This window comes from Poeciliopsis prolifica, unplaced genomic scaffold, assembly GCF_027474105.1.
Source record: "Poeciliopsis prolifica strain line A6 unplaced genomic scaffold, Auburn_PproV2 SCAFFOLD078, whole genome shotgun sequence".
Lineage (NCBI taxonomy): Eukaryota > Metazoa > Chordata > Actinopteri > Cyprinodontiformes > Poeciliidae > Poeciliopsis > Poeciliopsis prolifica.
Genome location: NW_026562453.1, coordinates 150731 through 173432, shown reverse-complemented (window position 1 = coordinate 173432; position 22702 = coordinate 150731). Strand labels below are relative to the sequence as shown.

Sequence of the window (22702 nt, the reverse complement as noted above, 5' to 3'; positions counted from 1 at the left end):
CATTTATATTGTCAGTGAAGTATAATGTACTTCACATGTCATGGCATAAAGTCTAATGTACCTGATTTGACTCATAAAAATGTGTTGTGCTAAAGTATTTTGCCAGTAGAATAAATCAAAGTTCTGAAGCTATTAAGATGATGGTGTCCAAAGTCTGGCTCTAGGGCCGTTTAAGACCCTATTAGTGATTTTATGTGGCCCTCAACAACAATAAACATGCCACAAATTTGGTTTTCCAGCTTGAGTTTTGAGTTTTATTCAGTTAAAACAACTTTTTACGTTTCACCTGTTTGATGCCTTTCAAAACAACACAGGCAAATTAAAGTCTTCTAATAGTTAAAGGTACATGTAATTTAAAGTTTGGACATGCTGTCTTATTTTTAAGAGAATATTGCTGGAAATCGTGTTTCAAATTATCTTTTCATGGCATTGAGTTTCCATGCAGCAGTGAATCAGCTTCATTTCGTCACACCTGGAATAACACAAATGTAGCAAATAACATTTGGTAAAAGCTGTAAATGCAGCTTCATGCATCATAAAGTAAAGCATCTTTTTGAGTCATTATGTAGCTTTAAAGCAAACAGCGGATACAGTGTAGTTTTGTGACTTTGGTGTTTTAATTTAATCATTATCGTTTTTAACTTGTTTTAAAATGTGATCAGTCCAGTGATCTGCATTATTTGCCTCAGCTGCAGTGCGTCTGTAGTTATTCAGCAGTGGATATTATTAGGAGACAGAAATTTACAAACCTTGGCTTCGCAGCCAAGGAAGCCATTCATTTTATCCATTTATTTTTAATAGCAGCAGTAAAACATCATAGATACTGATTACATTGTAAACTGTGTGCTCCTAATAAGTATTTGCCTGTATTACAAGGTTTATTTTTTACTGCGCTGAAATGCAATAACTCTGCTCCTCCTGCTCCCGCCTCTACCTCTGCTGGTGTTTCATTTGCCTTTCACACGCCTCGTCTCTCCTGTTTCTCTCTTCTCTTCAGTTTTCTTGTAAAAATCTCATTGAAGTTTTCTTTCAAAAATCTAATAAATAAGTTTGATCTAAAAATCTTGTTATTTTTTTACTTTTATTTTTTAAGTTGTGACCTAAATAACAGAGCTTTGGTTATTTGTAAGTTACCATTTCCCATGAATTTGTGACATCTTTTGTTGCAAAGATGTTTCCAGATAAATGTCCTGTTACCAGTCAGAGCTTGTCATTGAAGAGACACCATTTTGTTGCTGCAGAAACAGGATGCAGCATTATTGTTTTACATTAAAAAAAGATCTAACATCACTATTGCAGCAGAGTTTTTGCTAAATGCTAAATCATCAGCATGTTGTGCACTTCGTCTCTCTTTGCTGTAGGCTAGAAAAACAGAAATGACAAGCAAGTTGTTGTTGTGTGAAATTGTTGCCTCTTGAATTAAACCTGCAGTAAATATTTTTGCCATCTGTTACAGTGAACCTCCATAGTTCAATTGACTTAATATGATTTTCTAGATATTTGTCTCCTATAACGAAATCTATTGTTTCAAAAGATGTCACAGGTGATCAAAGATAATCTCACAATACAAATGTATCAGTCAGAAGAAGAACATACAATAACCAACAAGCTAAATTATCATGACAAAGTGAAGGTAGATGCTTATCATGTGTAGTAAGAAGTAGGTTTGCAAGATGTAAACCTGCATCTGAAGTTAGGAGAATCTTTATTGCACAGTTTCTACTCAGCATACGATGAATAAGAGTAACGATGCAACTTTTGTGAAGCACTTGTGTTGATTTTGTAGTATCTTTGATGCCTCTTCTGTTCTCTGCACATAGCAGTTTCAGTAACAATGTGACAGCATTATTTAGTTCAACCAAAGCTCCTTGCTACACCATTGTGCAAAATGAAGAAAATCAGGTTTGCTGCAGTTCTTGTGTGCAGCCGTTGGATCACAGATCAGTGTTCACATTTTAGTTGTTGTTTTTTAGCTCCTTTCAGGTTTGTAGTTGCCATTTCTTATTAAACTGAAGGCTGTGCTAATAAATGTGTCGTCAGGTTTATCACTTAAACATGTTGTAGTTTCTATTATACGTCTTGGAAAATGTAATTTTGTAAGAAGTGCTGAGAGATTTTCTGCATTCTTTACAAACAGAAATTATAAATAAGGTACAGAAACAATTTTCCATAATTTCCCTTTTCATTATTCATGGTAACGTTTTGAATGCAGGACAAGCTGATCAGTGTGTTAGTCAAAGGTACCCCTTGAACCTCTCTGTGACCTTGAGCTGTTGCGTTTTCTCACACAGTGTTAGAAAGCTCCTTCTGTATTTGGGGAAAGTGCTTGTTTGCTAATGACTTCCCAGCTGCCCTCTGGAAGAAGCTGCTGCCAAAATGGGTAAATGATGAGAAGTCTCAGACGATTACACTGGCACTTTCCCCGCAGCCTGTGTGGTTGGCCGAGGTTAACATGCATACCTGTTACTGGTGGATCCCGAACACAAAATCATTCTAAACAGCTTGACGATAACAGCAGCGCTCTCTCTACACGAGCTGCAGGCTTTACAAATAAAACACAAACTGTTGTCACTGCAGAAAGAAGCCAGATTGTCTGTTATTCACCACAAAACAAACATATTCTGATAGGTTGGTATGATACGGATGGCGATCAGTGAAGAGAATGGAGAGTGAGCTGAGCTGTAGAAGCTTGTTGTCTCAAAGACGGATTCAGTGACGAACTGAATCCATTGTAAGCTGCCAGAGTTCACAATGCATGAGGCGCGTCATGCAGCCATGCTGAGGCAAGCAGAAAACACAGATGATTTCATGTAGATGTATGTATGAAGTTTTTGGCTCACTTCAGTGTTTCTGATCATCAAAGCAAATATCAAGATGAGAAAAAAATAAACTGATGGTTTTGTTTATCTGTAGAAAAAGCTACCCATGCCAACCTGTTCCCATGGGAAACATAATCACTAAAGATTGTAAGATTGTTTTAAACTTTTGGGTCTGACAAGGTGATATTTTGCTTTATGAGCAAAAACTGTTACATGCACAATCTGTCAAATAAATGCAATTTTAAATCCATTTGGCAGATTTTTGTAACTGGCCAGATGTTCCAGATGTTCCTGTAATATTTGCCTGACATATGCTTGGTTTGGTGGGATCCAGTCACAATAAGAACAATGCAGCAGAGAAAATATCTTGGTTGGCTCATGGAGACAGTAATGAATGGGCTGAATTACTAGGAAGATTGTACACTCTGACTTATTTTGTGGAATCTTATTAAAATAAAATTAGAGAGAGTGGCATGGCATGAGAGCGTAATTTGCTCAGAGGATGAAAGTCGCACAAAGAGAAAAGCAGTCTGCGTTTGATGCTCCTCCCGTTCTCTTTCTCTCTTACTTAATTACACATGCTGCAGCGTCCCACTCTTAATAGAGTGTCACCAAGGAGCTGGATCAGATACACACTTCTGTAAATCCAGTCCAATGACAGATGCTGTTTTATGTTTTTCTTTTGCTCCTATCAACATTTCTGTACGTATATGTTCATTTATGTACATATTTTAATGAGGTTTTAGTTGAAGAATATCTGATTTTGTAACTGAGCATGATGCTCATGAAAGAGAGGAGTGATATCTCACTCCTCCTGCAGAGGAGTGAGATATCAGGAAGACAATGGCTTCCTGGTTATTTCATTGTTAAACTGAACATCTGCATATGCAGTTTATGTGTTTTATTGTGTTGAAGTGTTTGAGCTATCAGTGTTTCAGACCCCTTATGCATGCATTAAAGCAAACGGTTCTGCATAGAAATGCTGTTCTCCAGCTAAAAAGGTATAATGAGGCTTATGGAGGTAATAAAAGTGTTACTGCTGACCTTTTGCAGGAAGTTGTGAAATGTAACACGGCTCAGCTGTGAATGAGGACATTGTTCAGTTAATTAGATAATCTGGAATTTAAATAAAAAAGAGAAGATAAAAGGGGAAAAAGAAATAAAAAAGAAATAACCTTTATTGTTCCTCATTGGGGAAATTCAGGTGAGCAGCAGCAAAATGACAGAAAAGCTCAAGCCTTACAGAAAACATCTGTCCAAGGTGTGCTGCAGGAGGAAAAAAAGCAGGCAGAGCTTTTTCACAAACTCACATTCTGGAAGCTGTCGTTTTGTTTTTAAGAGAAAAAACATACAAAAAAAAAAAGCTTTATTTTGTTAGATTATGTCTTTTATTGTGTGCCTTTGCGTTTTTGTCTATTTTTCGTAGAAATTAGAGATTTTTATCCAACAATTTGCTTTATACACACAATTTAAGTAACTTTTTCCACTTGAACCCTGTTGGAGAATTATAATTGTTCTCCTGAAGCATTTTAGTCAAACTGATCAAAAAGCAAACAAAGTGACACACTGTGTGTTACTCTGCTCTTCCAGCTGCAGACCTGCGTGACTCACCTTTTCATGTTCAGTCAACAGAAGTAATCAGGCTCAGAAACGTTCATTTCAAGAAATTCAAACCTGCAGTGTTTCATGAAACATAACTGAGTCTTGCATAAGAAATTTAACCAAATAATTTATAAATGCGGTGCACTGTTGGTAACCGTTCACAATTAAACCAAAAACAAAGATCATTCTCTCTGAAATACTAAATAATAAATAGAGTTCATCCCTTATTGTTTATGTCATTTTTGCTGCAAATTAGGCTTTGCTTTTAAATGATTTATTAAAGTGAATATTTGATCTAATAAAATAAAATAAAGAGAGAAGAAAAAAAAAATCAATGTATTAATTTTCAGATTTTTGTGTATTCTCCTGGATCTTCTTCATAACATCTTTATATTTCAAAATGCATTACAGAGCATCATGAGCTGACTTTACGATTCAGACTGGAAGGTTTAAAGACTTTCTTGTCTTTGCTTCTTCATTTGCTCTCTATCTGATTGATCAGCCTGCGTTTCCTCTTATATCGACATTATGGAAGAATGGCTACAGACTCCTGCACTCTTTGCTTTTAATAATACTGGAAAGTGTGGTCAGAGTTACGCCTGCTGTAATTCTCTTCCTGTTTTAATGGTCTGTCTTCAGCTTGGTTCAGACATTATGGTTGTGACATGGTCCAAAAAGCTCCAAAAAGCTCCAAAAAGCTGCTGCAGAGAGAGAACATAACTGAGTCATGGAAAAAATGATGTAATTAGTCCCCAGTGGGAGGTTGTGAACTCAGAAAACTAAGTGAGACCCTGAATAAATCAATAAATGTTCTTTATTTTACAAGACAGCATGTCTGAGGGGTAAATCGATGAATGTTCTCCAACCGTTGTTTGAAAGATTGAGGAATGATGCCCAAATTCTCATATATCTCAGACATTAATCAATGACAAGATTTGAACTCTTAGTGACATGGCGGCTCAGCGAAGCTCAGAAACTGGATCTAATTACGATCAGAGGAAAGAATCAGTCATGTCGATGATTTTCACCGTCTGTCTGTGAAATTTTCAAACACATTCCTGACATAAATTCTATATTTTACTTAATTGTCTTTTTCTCTAAAGATTAATTACCAAAATGCAACTAACTGATCACTTTAAAACATTTCTAAACAGAAACCTTTGTCAATTTTATGACATGACAAAGTTATGAGTTAATCTTTCCTTTCAGAGCCTCCTCTTTATGGTCTCTCTTTCTTTTTACCTCTTTTTGTTCTTTTCACTGCTGCTAATCAATAGATTTAATCTCAGACAAATATACCCACGACACGCCTCAAGAAATATTGAATTTATGACTTTTTAATTAAAGCATAGTCTTAGTCCACTGACATTATCTTTTTTGTTAAATCTCCATGTTTTATGTAAAGTTATTGAAATTTTCTGAAACTCAGATTTGTTGTTAAAGTTAAACAATCAGATTTAAGCCACACTTCTCTCTGTTTAATACAATTCAACAACCTTTGTTTAGTAAATGGAATCATCCAGTCCTGTCAATAGACTGCAGAGTGGGAGCATTAAGGACCTAATGAAATAATTCACCTCCTAATTGCTACTGTACTGAAACCAAGACAGCAGATATCACTGTGAGTGAAGTTGGTGCTGTGAAGTATCATATCTGCACTAACCGGCTTATTGATTGTCACTTACTCTCGACTTGTGTGGCTGCAGAAACCGAACTGCTGGACAGAGATTAAAAGAGACTGCGGTGCCAGAATACAGAGTATTTAACATGTTCTATGGCTCACTGTCAGCATGCTGCTGAAGCTCTTTAGTGCTTTAACTAGACCTCACAGGAGCGCTCAGTGACAACCTGAACAGACAGTCAAGGAGCAAAGCAATGCAGGATTCAACATGCAAAAATAAAAATGGAACAATGTCATCAGACTGGAGGCTTCAACTGAATGATTTTCACTTTACAGGAATCGGTTTTTACTTGTTTTAAGACAATTTGTTAAGAATTGTAGGTCAAGGAGAATAAAAAGCAAAACTATTTTTAAATTACTAGTTTATTTAAGCAGATTATGCTTTAATTTAATCTTTAACCTAAAGCAAAATCAGATTTCAAACTGCAAATTAATTACTGGATCAATTAATCTTGTCAATAATGATTGTAGAACAGTCTGAGAATTACTCAAGAACAACTGAAATATATTGTTGCTGTCAGACAGTAACCTGATGTCTCCTTTTATCTGTGTAACATTTCAGAACATGGAGAAAAACATCTGATTGTGTTGACCGAGTCATTCATCCAACCGGCTCCAGTTATTGGCAGAACTTTACGATGTCAGTCATTTCCTCAGACTGCAGGTTTCACAATGTGTTTTCAAAATACTCATAGTCCATTAGCCTTTCTGTATTTTATCAAATTACAACAGCAAACCCTGATGAATGAAAATAATTCAATAACAGTTTTGGGTTGATTCTATATGATCTGGTGTTATTAAAATGTTTCTGCTTCTCTCCTGTTCTCATTATGTTTTTGAATTCATGTCATTCATTGCTTCTCATATTTGTCTTCTGTACAATATTTGCTGTTCATTCTTGCATTATTTATCTGGCTTGTTGTATAACATTATTGTGAAATGGCCCTGCATACACAATATAATTTACTACTATCATTCTGAGGACTTTCATGTGGCAAACCAGGACAGAGAAATGTGAACATTGTGGCAAACATCCAGATTCATAACTTCTTGTTAGATTAGATGGTAATGGAGGCTCAAAGTGTGTTCTGTTCTTTCCTATATCAGTAAAAATGTATTTTAATGCATACATATTGGTATCATTTAAGAGCTGAAGAGATTTTTAATTAACTAGTGAGTTGTAGATTGTGATTGGTATTATGTAGAAAACGGCATATTTCTGGAGGCTAATTAATGCTAATGCTAGCAGTCTGTGTGTTGTGCGAGCTGAGAAACAGCAGGAATATCACTGAATTTACTTATAACTTGTATTTTGATCTTTTTGAAAAGGTTCTCACACAGAAGACATTATTTTGTTCTCTTTATTTGTAAAATGGATATTAAAAGTTATTGCAAAAAGCAAAGAAACCATATTGACCATAAAGAAACACTTGGTATTTTATTCTATGTTGCATGCCTTTGTGTTTTGTGTTTATGATGTAAAGCACTTTGAAATGCCTTGTAGCTGAAATGTGCTATACAAATAAAATTTGAGTTATTAATTGATATTGTTATGACATTCGGTGACTAGATAATGACTGCCGATGTGTGAAGCTTAATAAAGACACAGCATTCAGTATTTTCAGATAAAATACTGAAATCCGGTTAAAGCAATGAATACAGGTGAACACTGAAATGCTTACGTACTAAAATATATCTTATTTGTGCAGAACAGAAGTTGTAAAAGCTACTCAAATAGTTAAAAGCAAATTCATATGTATTATTTTTATAGCTAAAATAAAAAAGATTTGTGAAAAAGGGACCCGGTGTTTGAGTTATTGCACTAGTCAAACACAAATATGGTTTAGAGAAATAAAAGCTGTGTGTGAACAGGTTTTGTCATTTGATAGAATTTATGAAGTTTAGTGGAGGATGTTAAAATAATAATCGTTTGGTTTAAAGGGATATTATATCCATTTCTGATGTACTGAATCTCATTCATCCAGAAAAGCTCCAGCCATTGGAGCTGCTTAATAAGACCAGAGGTATAGAGTATGTTCAATATGCAGAATAATGGATCCTCCTGTTAGATGCTGCGTGAGTTTCATCTTTCCTGTATCACAGCATCACTCTTTGAGAAAACAAAACTACCTTCAGTCCATCCAGGGTTGCCAGGTAACATATGCAGTATGTTACGGCTCCAGAGGTTTGATACAAAATATTCAACAAACACCAAGAATAACAAGAAATAGACCAGAAAGCACCAGACAAGGCTCAGGTGGGAGAACAGATTCTGCTGGACTTTAGTTTGGATTATCACCTAAAAATTCTGAATACATATCATACTTTCTATATTTTTATTTAAAAAAAAATTAAAAAGAAAATAGGGGGAACTTTCTGTTGGTCTGTTACATAAAATGATGTTTGTAAAATAGAGCAAGAAGTCGCAAACCTGGTAGAAATAATTTCATACCTGACAAGCATACAGTCTTTATGATCTTTAAAAGCAAATCATAACTTCTTAAAGAATAAAAGAATAAATAACATATATGATTGTCGTTTGTTCTATTTAAGGTGTGGATTGCATTGATTTTGTAACAATGCCACATTTCTGCTTCATGGCCAGATCTCATTCATCCAGATTTCTGGTGTTCAGTGATTAGATTTGTTCAGCAGCATCAATATTTCATCTTCTTTAGTGGATCTGTATGTGAGAATATTGCCTTGGTCCTGAAACATCTTTTTATTAAAACCATGATGTTTTTCTTGCTGAAACTAATCCCACTATAATGAACAATGATGTCAACCGAACCTTGAAGCTTCTGAAGAGTTGGGATGATTCCTCTGCAGCGCGGTGAGTCACTCTGATCAAACTAATACGGTCAAGTGCATGGAGGCGATTAGACAAACTTTGTACATTTGTGATGCTGAAGGGCTTTTCTTTGTCAGCGTGCAGCATATATCTAACCTGGCAGAATAAACAGAACCTCAGGGAATGTGACTCACAATCACCTCTGCAGAAAAGAACAAAGAAAGATATGCCTCTGCCGCACCGCTCCTGTAATTGTTTCTGCCATCCTGTGCTGACGCTCAGGGGGTCTGACCAGAGTGAATCATCTTATTCGTGACTGATGTGAGTCCTGAAGACTAAGCCATGTGGATAGCTTCTAATAAATATGCCGTACTCCCTCAAAACCCCAAATTCTGATGGTTGGAAGAGAGCTTTGAAGTTGGAGTTCACCTCCCAGCCCATCATCGCTTCACGTCTCCTCGTTCTGCTGCGTTCTTATTAGGAAGCAGAGCAGACTTCAGGCACATTTAACGTTTCTCTGCGTGAAACAAAGAAAAAGATCAAAATCTCGTCTGCATGTGTGTGTTCGTGCGTTAATCTTAGTGTTGCTGTGATGCCTTGTTAGCAAGAATACAGACTTTCCAAACTGTGTCAGTTTTCTGCTTGTCAGGTCTCTGACCCAGAAAGGAGAGAGGGAAGTTTTTGGGTCAGCAGTTTTTCCCACCTCAGCCACACACACACACAACACACACACACACACACACACACACAACACCACACACACACACACACACACACAAACCCCCCCCCCCCCCCACACACACACACACACACACACACTGACAGGAGACTGCATTTGACTGGCAGCTAAAGCGAGAAGGTCAGTTTAAGAGTGGATGAAATATTCATGTGTCTGAGGATCTGGACAGGTTCTGCTGCTGCCTGCGCTCATTCGTCTCAGTCAGGCCGGTCGGACCCTGAGGAACTCCACGCCTCGCCGTGGGCGGGATGCGCTGGGCGGGACGCGCTGGGCGGGACCGGCAGCTGGACTCCTCTCTCATGTCCTGCTGTAATACTTTGTGTCAGGCTGCTGGCCACCTGAGCCAGAAAACAAGCCTTGATTGATTCTTCCTGCCAGCTGCTGTTCTGGCTGAGTTCTGGCCATCAACACCCACTGAGTCGGCGCCGCTGAAGATCTCTGCTTTATCTCTGCTTCACTTAGTGCATTTCATTATTCATAATGGATGGTATTAAACAGATATGTCTCTTTAAAAAAGACGAGACCAAAATGAAACCTTGTTCCTCAAAGTGCTGCTTGGTTATTCAGGTTCCTGTTTCAACCTCTCGTTAATTATATTAATCATTTATTTGAATGGTTCGTTTTTCATTTCAAAATAAATATACAACATAAATTTGCTGTCAACTTAAATAATGTTAATGTTGCTCCATTTGTCCTGATGTTAAGACATTAGGAGTTTCATTTGATGTTTTTAGGGAAACCCAAGCATTCACTTTAGTAAGAATATTTTGTGTTTTATTAGTTTCTCTGTTATTTTCCCTCAAATCACAGTTCTTGTCCTCTTTCTGTTTTCATTTCCCTGAGCAGTTTTAAGTCTCAGTTTTCTTCCTCTTGTTCTTCACAGTTTCTGCTTCTCTGAGTTTTGTTTTATTTATTATATTTATGTCTCAGTTTTGGATGTTTTGTTGCTCAAAACATTTTCTGCTTCAGCTCTTCTTATTTGTCTCACATGACAGTTGCTGACCACTTTCACTCCAACAGTTGAGTTTTCTAAAAAAAAAGATTATTTAGAAGATTTGGATTTTAAGTGCGTTACTTTGAGCATGGTTTGGTTTTTACCTGCTGAAACATGAAGCTTTACTAACTGAGAATTATAAACCTAAACAATAAGTTCCAACTTTTCAAATTTTGTTTTTAAAAATTATTGTTTTATTATTCCAGTAATATGAGACCAAAATTGATTTCAATTCCATAATAACTGAATTTAATCTCTCATTGGACTCTTTGGTCCAAGTCAAGCCAAGATGCAAAACGGGAGAGAGAAGGAGAGAGAGAGAAGGAGAGAGAGAAGGAGAGAGAGAGAAGGAGAGAGAGAAAAGAGAGAGAAGAGAGAGAGAGAGAGAGGCGTGACGCGCAGAGTCTCCGTTACTTTCCAGTCTTTCTTCAGTCCCTCGGTTTCATCCAACACCTCAACCGTTTCCCATATTTCCTGATTTCTTCCCATCCCTTCACTCCAAGCCTCAGAAAGCAGTTCAAGGAGCTGGCAGCCAGTAACAGAGTCACAGCAGAGCAAACCGCAGGAGAAACTGAGGCTGAAGGAAAGAAGCCGCTTCAGGTCCCCGAACGGCACCGGAGACGCGCGGCGTGGCGTGCGTGATCAGGAAGCGTCGCCTGTGGGAGTTCTGGTTCCACGGATTATAAAAGTGAAGAGCCCGCAGCGCAGAGTGGTTCTGGCTTTGTCTGTTTCACTGAACGGATTGATTGTCGCTCCTCCTGAAAGCCATGAACGTTTCGCCCTCGGAGCGGAGGAAAGACATGCGGCAGCTGGCGCTGGAGGTCGGGATCCGAGTTCTGCTCTTCGGAGTTTTTGCGTGAGTAAAAACCTGCTGAGTTTTCTGCTCTGACTTCTTCCTGATCACATAGATTTTCTGTCTGATTTCAACTCTGGCATTTTGTGAACCGCAGCAGCTTCATGAAGATCCCGCAGCGCAGCAGCTGGTTAACAGGTTGCACCCAAAAAAACAAAAAAAAAACAAAGTCAGCGTTTTATTCTGAGACATGGAGCTGATGGCATTACAGGAATAATCATTTCATTAACCCTCCTGTTGTCCTCGGCTTATGTCGACCGAGGACAAGCCCTTAAAAAATATGTTTTTCAATTGCAGCTGCATACAGAAACTTTAATCTAACAGTCCTGCATCAGAACTATGGTGTGCACAACTCAGGGGGAAGTTTAGGCTCAAGCAATCCAAATGTGAACTTTACAAAAGAAATAAAAATAACCAAACCCAGGCCTCAGGTCAGACTGACCGGAAGACTAAGGAAATCACAGCTGGACAGGCAAACAGTATGGAATGGCATCACTGATCTCCGTAAACTGATATCTTTTCAAATTTCCCCCCCCTCCTGTTGCCCTCCGGTTGACATGACCGAGGACAAGCCCTTATAAAACATTTTTTTAATTGCAACTGCATACAGAAACTTGAAATCTAACAGTCCTGAATCAGACCTACAGTGTTCACAACAGATGGAATTTTCTGCTGCAGCAACTCAAATGTGAACTTGACGAAAAAAATAAGAACAACCTCCTCTTGTCTTCGGGTCAAATGACCCGAAGACAAGAGGAGGGTTAAAGAGGTTTTGGTTTTGCTCCTATGATGCAGTGAATACAGGATTCATGTCAGAGGTTCAACCTCTGAAAATAATCAATTCTTAACATTTTACTGCCTTGAGGAATCTGCTCCGTTTTTATCACGTTTGTTTTCCGGGTTTCTGTTTTTTTGAATGATTCGTCTTAAATTTGTTTCAGTTCAATTCAATTGAACTCAGTTCAGTTCATTAGCATTGATTTTATTTAAAAAGGCTAGTTTCACTAACCCTGACATGAACTCTTCTTTCTCCTGAGTATCTTTAAATAATTGTTCAAATCCAGACTTATTTAAGTATGACAAAATAAATCCAGAGGAATTTATTCATATCAAAACATTCAATGGGAGACAAAATATATTTTTCTTGCCTTACAAACTGAAAACAAACAATGTAAAACATTTAAAATCAATAAATTAAAGACTATCATGAAGCGTATAATTCATACAGTGCTGTAGTTTACAGAGCAATGGGACAGAAGAGTCTTCACACCTGGTTTTTCTTCCTGAACGCGTCTCCAGGAGACAAATGTCCACATGTCCTGATGATCCTGGGCTGTTTTAGGAATCAGTCTAATTGAAACTCCACAGATGTCAATCTGGAGAAAACGTGATGTGCTGTGAAGCAAATCGTTTCTAAACTTTTCTAGACTTGGGATGAGTTATTAATTATTAATCGTTGGTGCAAATAAAAAGATAACCACATGTTAGGGCTGCTGCCTTGCAGCAAGGAGGTCATGGGTTCCAATCCCAGTCAGTCTGGATGTTGTCTCTGTGCTTACATTTATTCTCTGTAGGGAATATGGCTTCCTCCCTTGGTCCAGAAACTCACATACTGTGCATTCAACCAGTGTGTGAGTGAGCATCAGCATAGCTTCATTTTTCCTTTACTGCTCCTTCATGGACTTGCAATTTGTCCTCAGTCCCTCCCTCCTGTTTATCGATGCCTGGAAACAGCCAGCAGTCCCTCTGCTATGATTAAAGAAAAGGATGGCAGTGGGTGGAAAATCATTTGTCTAAGAGAACCAATGGCTTTACAGCAAGCCCATCTCCCAATTAAGCATGTGGAGACAGTAGAGAGAAATGCCTGTCAGAAGACATATGAGGAAAACATACTTTTTCATACAAAAAAAGTTGTTCAAAGTTGCAGAATGCAGCTGTTCTGCTTGCATCGCTCTTCTACATGATCATTAATACGCAGCATTAGCTAATTGTAGTGTCATGTCAAGCAGCCCAGAAGAGTCTCTTGGTGAACATTCAGCGTGTGAAACAGATTCAGCTCCAAAGGATTCAGTGAGGATCCCGGGTTTAGCTTTTTGTTTGTGTGTCTGAGCCGGTGAGATTTACAATTAATGGAGCTTTTTTTTGTTTTATGGATCTGTACTCAGGGTCACATGAAAAGTATTTTTTCACTGGCTCAATCACAAACACAGAGATGCATCCTGCCACAAAAGCTCCAGTCACAATGACCTTGATTAGAGTAACCAAGAGATTAGATTTTTCTACAGAGAAAGCAAATGCAGGCTTATCTGCTTCTTCTCTTTATGATCATATAAATATGTGACATTTTATACAACTATGCCACATAAAACATATCTTGCATGTTTTTCTTTATTTATATTTAATTTATGTGTTTGGAGTTTCTTTCGGCCAGCAGCGATTGAAGCTGCAGCCTCTCAGATGTGAGGCTGACATTGTGGATGTGAGAAGTGGCACACTGCATTCTTGACTCTTGTCAAAAACTGTTGTACATGCAGGTTAATTGGGGTCAGCTGGGGTCATTTTCTTTAGAACGACTGAAAGCTCAGGATTTAAGACCCACAGCTGCCATGTAGTTCATCGTAGTTTGATGTCAAAGAGGAGAAACTACCGAGAAGCTTCATGGTTGTTTTGCTACGCCTTGAAAAAATATGTATGATCTTTGTGCACTTTGATCCCTAACTGGATTTAGGCTGTTACTTTGACTAAACCATTCACACATATGCATTTGTTTGAGCTGTATGTTTAATTCACTGAAAGACAAATTTTTAACCCGGTCTCAGGTGTAGACATGAAAATGTGTCTTAATCTTTTCATTTTTCACCTTTTAGCCACATTTCATTTGGACGGGAATGTTTTTAAGTGAGGCTTGAGACAAATTGCAGACTTGACTTCATGTGGATTTCTTTTAGCAAAAACTTTCTTCCTCTCTCATCAAAGCCAGCTTTGTGGAGTTGTAATTACATTTGACCAAATTATTTCACCTGTGTAGCTCAATTAAGCCCCATCTTTAAAACCTTTTTTCAGACGTTACCTCCTGCAGCTTTATAATTTAGGTTTTTATTAGTTTGTCACATAAACTGAAGAAAATAAGATGAAGGTTGTAAAATGAAAAATGTAAGATTCAGAGGTCATTGTTACATTTGTCTCTGCGGCTTCATTGCTTTTTATCTCCAGTGGGATTTTCATTTCAGTGTGTGACATGTGTCCTAACATATCGCTCCAATGTGTGAACATTTACCAAAACATGCTAGAAATTGAATAACTTCTCTTCTAGTTTAGCAGATCATCTTTTATTCTGAGATCTTTCTTGCTAGATGCTGTAATTTTCTCAGTGATTAACCAGACACCAGGCAGGATCTTAGTTCTGCTCAGATACAAAAAACAATGTTTTATTTCCTTTAGCAACAGTTAGCTTATGTTTAAAAGAGAGCTCTTGTTCTTACTGTGAAAAGCAGCTGGCGTGTTCTCTGGCATTGACTCCGGTGTAGTTTGTGGCATCAGGTCAACCAGAAACACATCAGACTGGAGCTGGACGCTCAGGAAGTCCTGGATCTATAGAATATCAGTCAAAAGTTGAAATGTAAATGAAAACAGATCTTTGACATTTAGCAATGTCAAAGAAAAAAAAAAAGGATTGTGAGGTTGATGCAAGACAAAACAAGATCATTTTACTTCTGTTAGCGTTTGTGTAAATGAGATCATCTATGCAGAGCTGTGTTTCTTTTCCATTTGTTTCTCACAGGTACATATTTTCACTATGTAGCCATTTCAGCCAATTTAATATAAAATCACTGCATGCTGCCTTTTATAGTCATTGGGCAGCGGTAATCAGCAGGTTGTTGTTTTAGTCCAAGAGCAGATTGAGAGAAAATAGAGCCTATAATCACTGAGGTCTGTTGTGTTTCTAAAAGCTTCTTGATTGACTGACTGGCTGGAAGGAAAACTGTTCCTTTAAGAAATGTACAAAGCAAAACAGAATTCATGTCGTGCCAACAGAAAAGCTTTGATCGGTTATTTTATATATTTTATAAAGACGGTGGTAAAGAAATGAATTTGTTGCTTGCATGTGAAATGTGATAAGATTATGTTGTCATAAGAGTGATGATTACCTCTGTGCAGATTAAGGTTATTAGCAGGTAAAATGGGTTTATTGATGTTTATTTCTGTGCATATGCTGCAGTGATGAACATTAGCGTCTGTCGTGCAGCACCAGCCCTCGGTCCAATGCGACGGAGAGCCTTTGTTCAGATTCATGAGTCTCAGTCTTTGGACTGATGGTCCACATAAAGGGGAGTGAAATTTGGATTAGCTGAGCTGCTGAAGTCATCAGAGCTTTCTGCTTAATAAAACTAAAGAAAACTGCTAATAAGGGAGGATGTCACATCATCAGCACTCGATGATGAATGTGATGGTTGGAGGGAGTACTGGCACTCTGAAAGAGTCTGATCATCCATCCTAGAGATGGGATTTCTGGCTCTTTGAAGTGACTCAGATGTTATAGATCTGTTTATTCCACACACACTAACTCATTTTTATATTTATTTCTGTATTTATAGGAAACCAGCCAGTGTGACTCATTTAATCAGGAGAATAATTAGTGGGAGGAATAATTGGGTAACAATCGGTTTAGAATCATTCAAACATAAATTTCCCGAGTTTGAATTCATCGAGAATATTGATCATGATTTCAATTAATATGTGTGGGTTACTGTCTACTGTCTGCTCTGCATCCATGCAGAAATCACTGTAAATTAAAATGACAAAAAATAAATAAGCTTAACGGAAACACAGGATGAGGTGATACGACTGTGTGCAGAAAAGTGCATCCAGATTCCACTTGATTTCCTTTGGTTCAGTGGAATCATTTTGTGTTTTAACCCACCAGACACTCACCTGACATGCAGTGTGTCCAGCTGTCTGCCTCGGGCCTCGGTGTGCCGCTGCTCATGTGACAGCAGCGTGGACCACTCAGATAAACCGGTGACATTTGCATATCAAGGAAGCGCAGCATGAAAACGCTGCTGGACTCCAGCGAAGCAGAGGATGAGTTTGTGTTTGCATCTCACAGAATCAAACTCACCTCTCTGATCCATCCAGTTATTACAGAATTACTTCAGCAGCATGGATACAGAATCAAGTAAACACACAACGAAGGAAGAAAAAAGTAAAGAAATGGGTTGTTAAGTTGATGCCAACTAAATAAAGCAGTATTGTTTGACATGTGGTGGTACTTAAAGTAATTCCAGCATTACATAATGCATCATATGTCAGTCTAACAAACTATGCCAATCTAAAAAAATTATTGCTTCCACTTGCAAAAATAAGGTCAGTTTCATTTTAGTAAAAAATGAAAAGAATTTGAGTTTGAAAAAGTTTTTTACCCACATCAGTACAACATCACCACAATGCCAGAAGTCATTTTTTTTACAGCAAACATGTCACCTGCAGCTAGATTAAAATCAATAAACTCATATTGCTTTATTTGCTCTTTTTTACGTTGCAGAAGTAACTGTGATTAGAAGTGAATTTCTATACATGCACAAGCAGCTATCTGCTCCATATTTGTGCTTCCTGCAGGCTCCCATTACAACCTGTGTTATACAGCTTCATAATTAAACCCCACTCTTTGCTTTGCCAGAGGAATTTTAATGTGAGATAAAGAATCCTCCCTCAGTAAGCAGCAGCATCCCATACAGCTGGACTGAATCATAAAACACAAAGAAACAGACAGAAACACGGAGGCAGTGGGACGGTCTTCCAGAGGTGTCCAAAATTCATTTCCATAAAAAGAAAATCTCAATTCAGGATGGTAAAAATGCTGCCTTTCAGAGTGTGATGAAGTGATTGTTCAGGGACTGGAGGATGGAGACTGATGGCTGAATCACTCCCAGAGGTTTCAGACCCAGAATGCTGAGAAACGTTTCACCTCAGCTGACTTTCATTCACGTCCCTTTAGTCTCAATCAGCACCATGAGTGAATCTGCTGTTTCCTGTGATGAAGACAATCATTGTTGTCTGCATAGTTAGTTTTTCATTGTTGGTTTTCTAAAGCATCAGTCCAGCTGGAATCCAATCAAACCAAGCAAGAGAAAAATGCTTCAAGATGAGCATTTACAACAGAAAATTATGTAAAATATGAAGCATTGACTGAAGAAAATGCACTTCTGTCAGTGTTTTATATGAAAGTCCATCCTTGGCAGTGATGATCTACTTATTTGAGGGTTTAAATGAAGAATCTGAGCAACATTTATAACTTTGGTCCACTGCCAGTTTGATGCTATCACCTTTCTTGACGGTTTGACCTCGAGTCCCTAAAAACATTGTTAGTCATTGTGGTCCAATGTGAAAAAGTTTCATTTTAAAAATGGTAAAACTTAAAATGTTTGTAAATTTTGAAGCAGGCAGGGGATTTTATTTGCTGGAATAAAGCAGGTTTAAGTCTCCTTTTAAGTTAAAAAAATACTTTAATGTTATTGTGAAACAAAATTCCTTAAAATGTTTTTGGATGAAACAGATGACTGTTCAGGTCTGAGTTCGACTCTGTTGAAGCGTCACTGATTATTAAAGGTTGTCAGAGAATCACACAGTTTAAATGAACTATATGACAAAGAGCTGTCAGATTTAAACTTAGTGCTCTCTACAAATTACTGTTTGCAACTTGTTTGACTGCAAGTTGCCTACAAAATGCTCCAGGCAACTTGCTGTGTAACAATTATTCACATATTAGAGATGTAGATGATTGGGTTAGATCTTTGTTTTTATCTTCTGTTTTTAGATAATTGTTGCTGCGTTTATGTATTTGGATTAAATTCGCCCTTGGGGACAAATAAAGTTTCATAAATTCAACTTAGTTTAATTCACTAACTCAATGGAGTTACTGAATAACCAAACTGTTCAAAAACATTGTAATTTATTTCTGGACCTTCTAATTCTGAATCCTCCAGAACGATGGCATGACGGATGGCAGGTCTGTGGAAAGCAGGAGCATCAGATGATGCCTGTGGAGGAAAGATTAGCAGAAGGAACAAGCAGAGCTTCTTATGGCAGCAGGAATCTGTGACTGAAAGCACTGAGCAGGTGACGGGAACACGAGGAGCAGGGATTCCCCGACAGATCAGTCTGTCAGCGCTCTGATGGTGTGGCATTTCAATCCTCACTATCGTTTGATCGGCTCATTACGGCTTGCTGTCCTTTCAGTCATTTATCCAACCTCATCTTCTCTTTATTGCTCCATATGCATTACATTACACAACCGCCTTCTGTGGGCTTTGTTGAAGAAACCCAGCTGTTATTTTAATGCATAAATTTATAATGTAATAAACCAGAAAGCCTTCAGTGCCATTGCATGTTGTAGTAGGAGGCAACACGCTTTTATTCTTACAGACAGTGAACGTCCAGGGCCTGGAGATCCTCCACATAATGCTTCCTCTTTAAAAGTGTTTACAAGTTTCTATTTTAAATGTATTTTTAAATAAATCAATACACAGTGGAAACAGTTAGCATTACAATTGAAACTAATATATCCAATGTATCTTATTCCAGCCAATCAGTGCTAAAAGGGGGAAAAATGGCTCCAGTGGATTGGCTGCTTCCTGTCATCACAGCACTCTGCAGGTTTAGAAATATATAGATATGCTTCATAAAAAACTTTCTGAAAATAAATTGAACATATTCCAAACTGAGAATATGTTGGGTTGTAATGTATTCCATTTTTTGGGGCCCTTAAGATATGTACATGAAAACTGTTTTACAAATTCAGCTGTTATAGTTATTACATAATTTAACACAAAAAGATTTTAAAAAACAAAAATGTTTGAATGCATGTTTTTAATTGACATATGTAGATATACAATGTTCACAAATAACAGTTTATGAGAAAAGCAATGAAATGCATGTCCATCTACATCTATATATCTATACCTAGTTTAAAAAAAAGATTGAACCTGTGGAGATAATCTATTCCACATGACAGAGAAATCAGTCATAATAATGTTGAGATCATTTGTTTTGTAGAATATGGTTTGTGTCAACTCAGAAGACAATCTCTCTGTCTGTGTGTGTGTGTGTGTGTGTGTGTGTGTGTGTAGAGGGGGGGTGGGGGTGTGTGTGGTGTGTGTGTGTGTGTGTGTGTGTGTGTGTGTGTGTGTAGGGGGACTTTAGAGAGGGTTACTGTTTTTCTGCAGTTTTAGAGTAAACAACCATTGAAGGACTCAGAAGCTCAGCAGTGAAAGGAAAGAGAAGAAAACTGAAGGGACTAAATATATGAAACAAAATGTTTTTTAAAGAAAACAATCTATTCAGGATCAAAGCACGCTGTCAGCAAGTTCTCAGAAAGAAGTAATTAAGATAACAAACAAGAAAAGAGAAAAAAAAATAGATTTCAAAACAGAAAGTAATGCATCCTGTTCTAAAAATCAAACTGACCACAAAACGATTCATTATTCATAGACTGGACATTTTCACACGTGAGATAGAAACGTGTCCCTTCCAGCAGCTGAACATGGAAACAAAAGTCAGAGGCAGAAAATGCCCTCAAACCAACACACACACACACACCGACACACACACACACACACACACACACACACAAACACACACACACACACACACACACACACAAACACACACACACAAACACACACACACACACACACACACACACACACAAACACACAAAGAAACACACACACACACACACACCCCGACACCCCCCCCCCCCCCCCACACACACACACACACAAAGAAACACACACACACACACACACATCCACAAACACACAAAGAAACACACACACACAAACACACAAAGAAACACACACAGGCCCCTGATAATTAACCTGTATTGGTTATTGGTCTCAGCCTGAGGTATTTCCTGAGATTTATTCCTTTTCTGCCATTTGGAGTTTCTCACACAAAGACCGATGAGGGGTTGAGGAGATGAATGAGACTCTGCTGAACACACACACACACATACACACACACACACACACACACACACACACACACACACACACACACACACACACACACACACACACACACACACACACACGTTTTCAGCCTCCTCTAAATATATAGCAAGCAGGTCCTTGTCCCAGAGGAAAAGCCTTCATATTCCTCCCTGAGTCCCTCGGGGGCCCGGGTTCTGCTGTCAGGCCGCTCCATGGCGGTTTCTCTGAAGTCAGTGTACCTCAGGGTGAGAACTCACTGCCTGACACTACAAGGTGAACTCAGCAAATATCACCGCTAAAGGTAGAAGGGTTTCAATGACGCTGCTCAGGTCGGCTGTTTTCCTGCCTGCTGTCCTGGGCGACCTTTTCTGATTTTAATGGAAGTGATTTGTAGAGCTTGACCTCCAACACTTTGCTCTTTCAATCTGCAAGCATTTTAATATCACTCAGATTTGTGTTTTCCCCAACACTAATTACAGAACTGTGATTAGAGCTAATCTGGAAGACGCAGTGAGGGACTGCTTGATTGAATTGTTCTTGACCGCAGCATGTAAGAGAAGCTCACCGCTGCTGCTGCTTGGCGCCGGCACCGTTCCACTCGCCACTAGCTGATTAGACTCAACACGTTTGACACAATGAAGAACTTTTTGTTCACCTTTGTCATTTTAACTTTTCACAGCAGGAAACTCACTAATCAGCCTGATGATGGATCTGCTGATTTTTACACACAAAGCAATCAGCACGTCCAGATGCTAATGAGAACTGACACTTTGTTAAAAATCCATCCGTCCGTCCATTAAATGACAATTTAAAATAGCCATTAGATGTAATAAAGGCACAGTTCATTAGTTGACCAGAGAGAAACAGGTTCAGGTTTTACTCCTGATGTTTCAGGCATTTAATCAGGAAATGTTTCTTTTCTTTCCATGAGATCCTGAAGCAAATACAACCTTTTCTGGATGTACTTTAAGTTTACATATTTACCCTGTTAGCTTTCAAATCATGCTCCCTTCAGCTGGTGAGGACAAAAGAAGTCACACGCTAACATCACTTAGCTAAAGTGTAAATTAAAGAAAAAAAAGTTCAACTTCAGATGCTTAAGCAGCTGTTAAGAGAAAATCTGAAAGTAGATTCTTTTAAACATTGATGTAAATTCTTACTTTGGATCAGATGTTTGACAAGACAGATCAGGACAGTCCTGTCAAACATCTGATCGCACCGAGAGACTTGAAGAGTCAACAGTTTCAGATGTGCTGCAGTTCACTGTATGAAGTCTGAAATCTCATATGATTCGTTCATGGATTTGTTCATAACACTTAATATGTTGAAGTCCTTTTGCAGAGCACTTATTGCAAATGATGTGAAAGCAATATGTGTTTTCTGGGTGACCAAGCCCTAATTAGGAGTCAAATCCTCTCCCACTGCAAGTCAAGCTGTGTATACAGTGGATTCATGGCCAGTAGCTAAAATGTAAAACTACTAGAGATCCTTGATGTTAAACTGCTAACAGCTACTTTATTAGTTCAAACACCAGCCAACCTGAACAAGCATTAATAGCAGACGCTAACATCCACCTTCTTTCTTTTCTCTGTCAATCAGGAGCAAGGAAGCTGAATAGCCCTCCTAGATTGTGTTTTAGCTAACTAGCATCACTTACTGGTGAAGATTTTTGATCTGCTTTACAAAGACAATCAGTGAATAAGTGAATCCACTGTTAGCTATAACCTCCAGCAGCTGATCTTAGTAAGAGGAAGACAGTGGATGAACAAAAACATAACAGTGATTGTTTTTCATTCCTTTTGCAAAGCAAACACAAAGACTCAATAGCAGGTAACACAAATAATGAATCTAATCCTTTTCTTTAGAATATCTTGTATTACTTTTCTTTATTAGTGGATGAAAGTCCAATTATCCCTGAGCTGCAGATAATTAACCCCAGAGTCAGCCTGAGGATTCAGAGAACTGATCATTTCTCTGAGCTACCAACCTTCATAAACTCTCCAAAGCTCATTAATCAGGGGGAGGAGACGGGTTTAGGTTGATTTTATTGTAATTGTTAGAGACCAAACAGGAACTTGAGGTGAGAAGCAGATAGAAAGAATCAGATTTATTGTGTTTTGTTGTTTAAAACATGGACTTCATTCACAACAAAAAGACAAGAAAACAGAATCTATCCCACAAAATGAATTGTTCTGTCATGCAAGCAGATGTTGAAATCAAAACTAGAACAGGG

At 38.1% G+C, this 22702-nt stretch overlaps 1 protein-coding gene across 1 annotated transcript in view; it reads left to right on the top strand.

Annotated features, from left to right (window-relative positions):
- The first annotated feature begins 11037 nt into the window (after nucleotides 1-11037).
- The window catches only part of plpp4 (phospholipid phosphatase 4), a 48157-nt gene continuing 36492 nt past the window's right edge, over nucleotides 11038-22702 (top strand). The window contains exon 1 of the mRNA XM_055021774.1: nucleotides 11038-11482. Coding sequence (XP_054877749.1) covers nucleotides 11394-11482 — 89 coding nt within the window. The 5' untranslated portion in view covers nucleotides 11038-11393. The remainder of the gene's footprint in view (nucleotides 11483-22702) is intronic.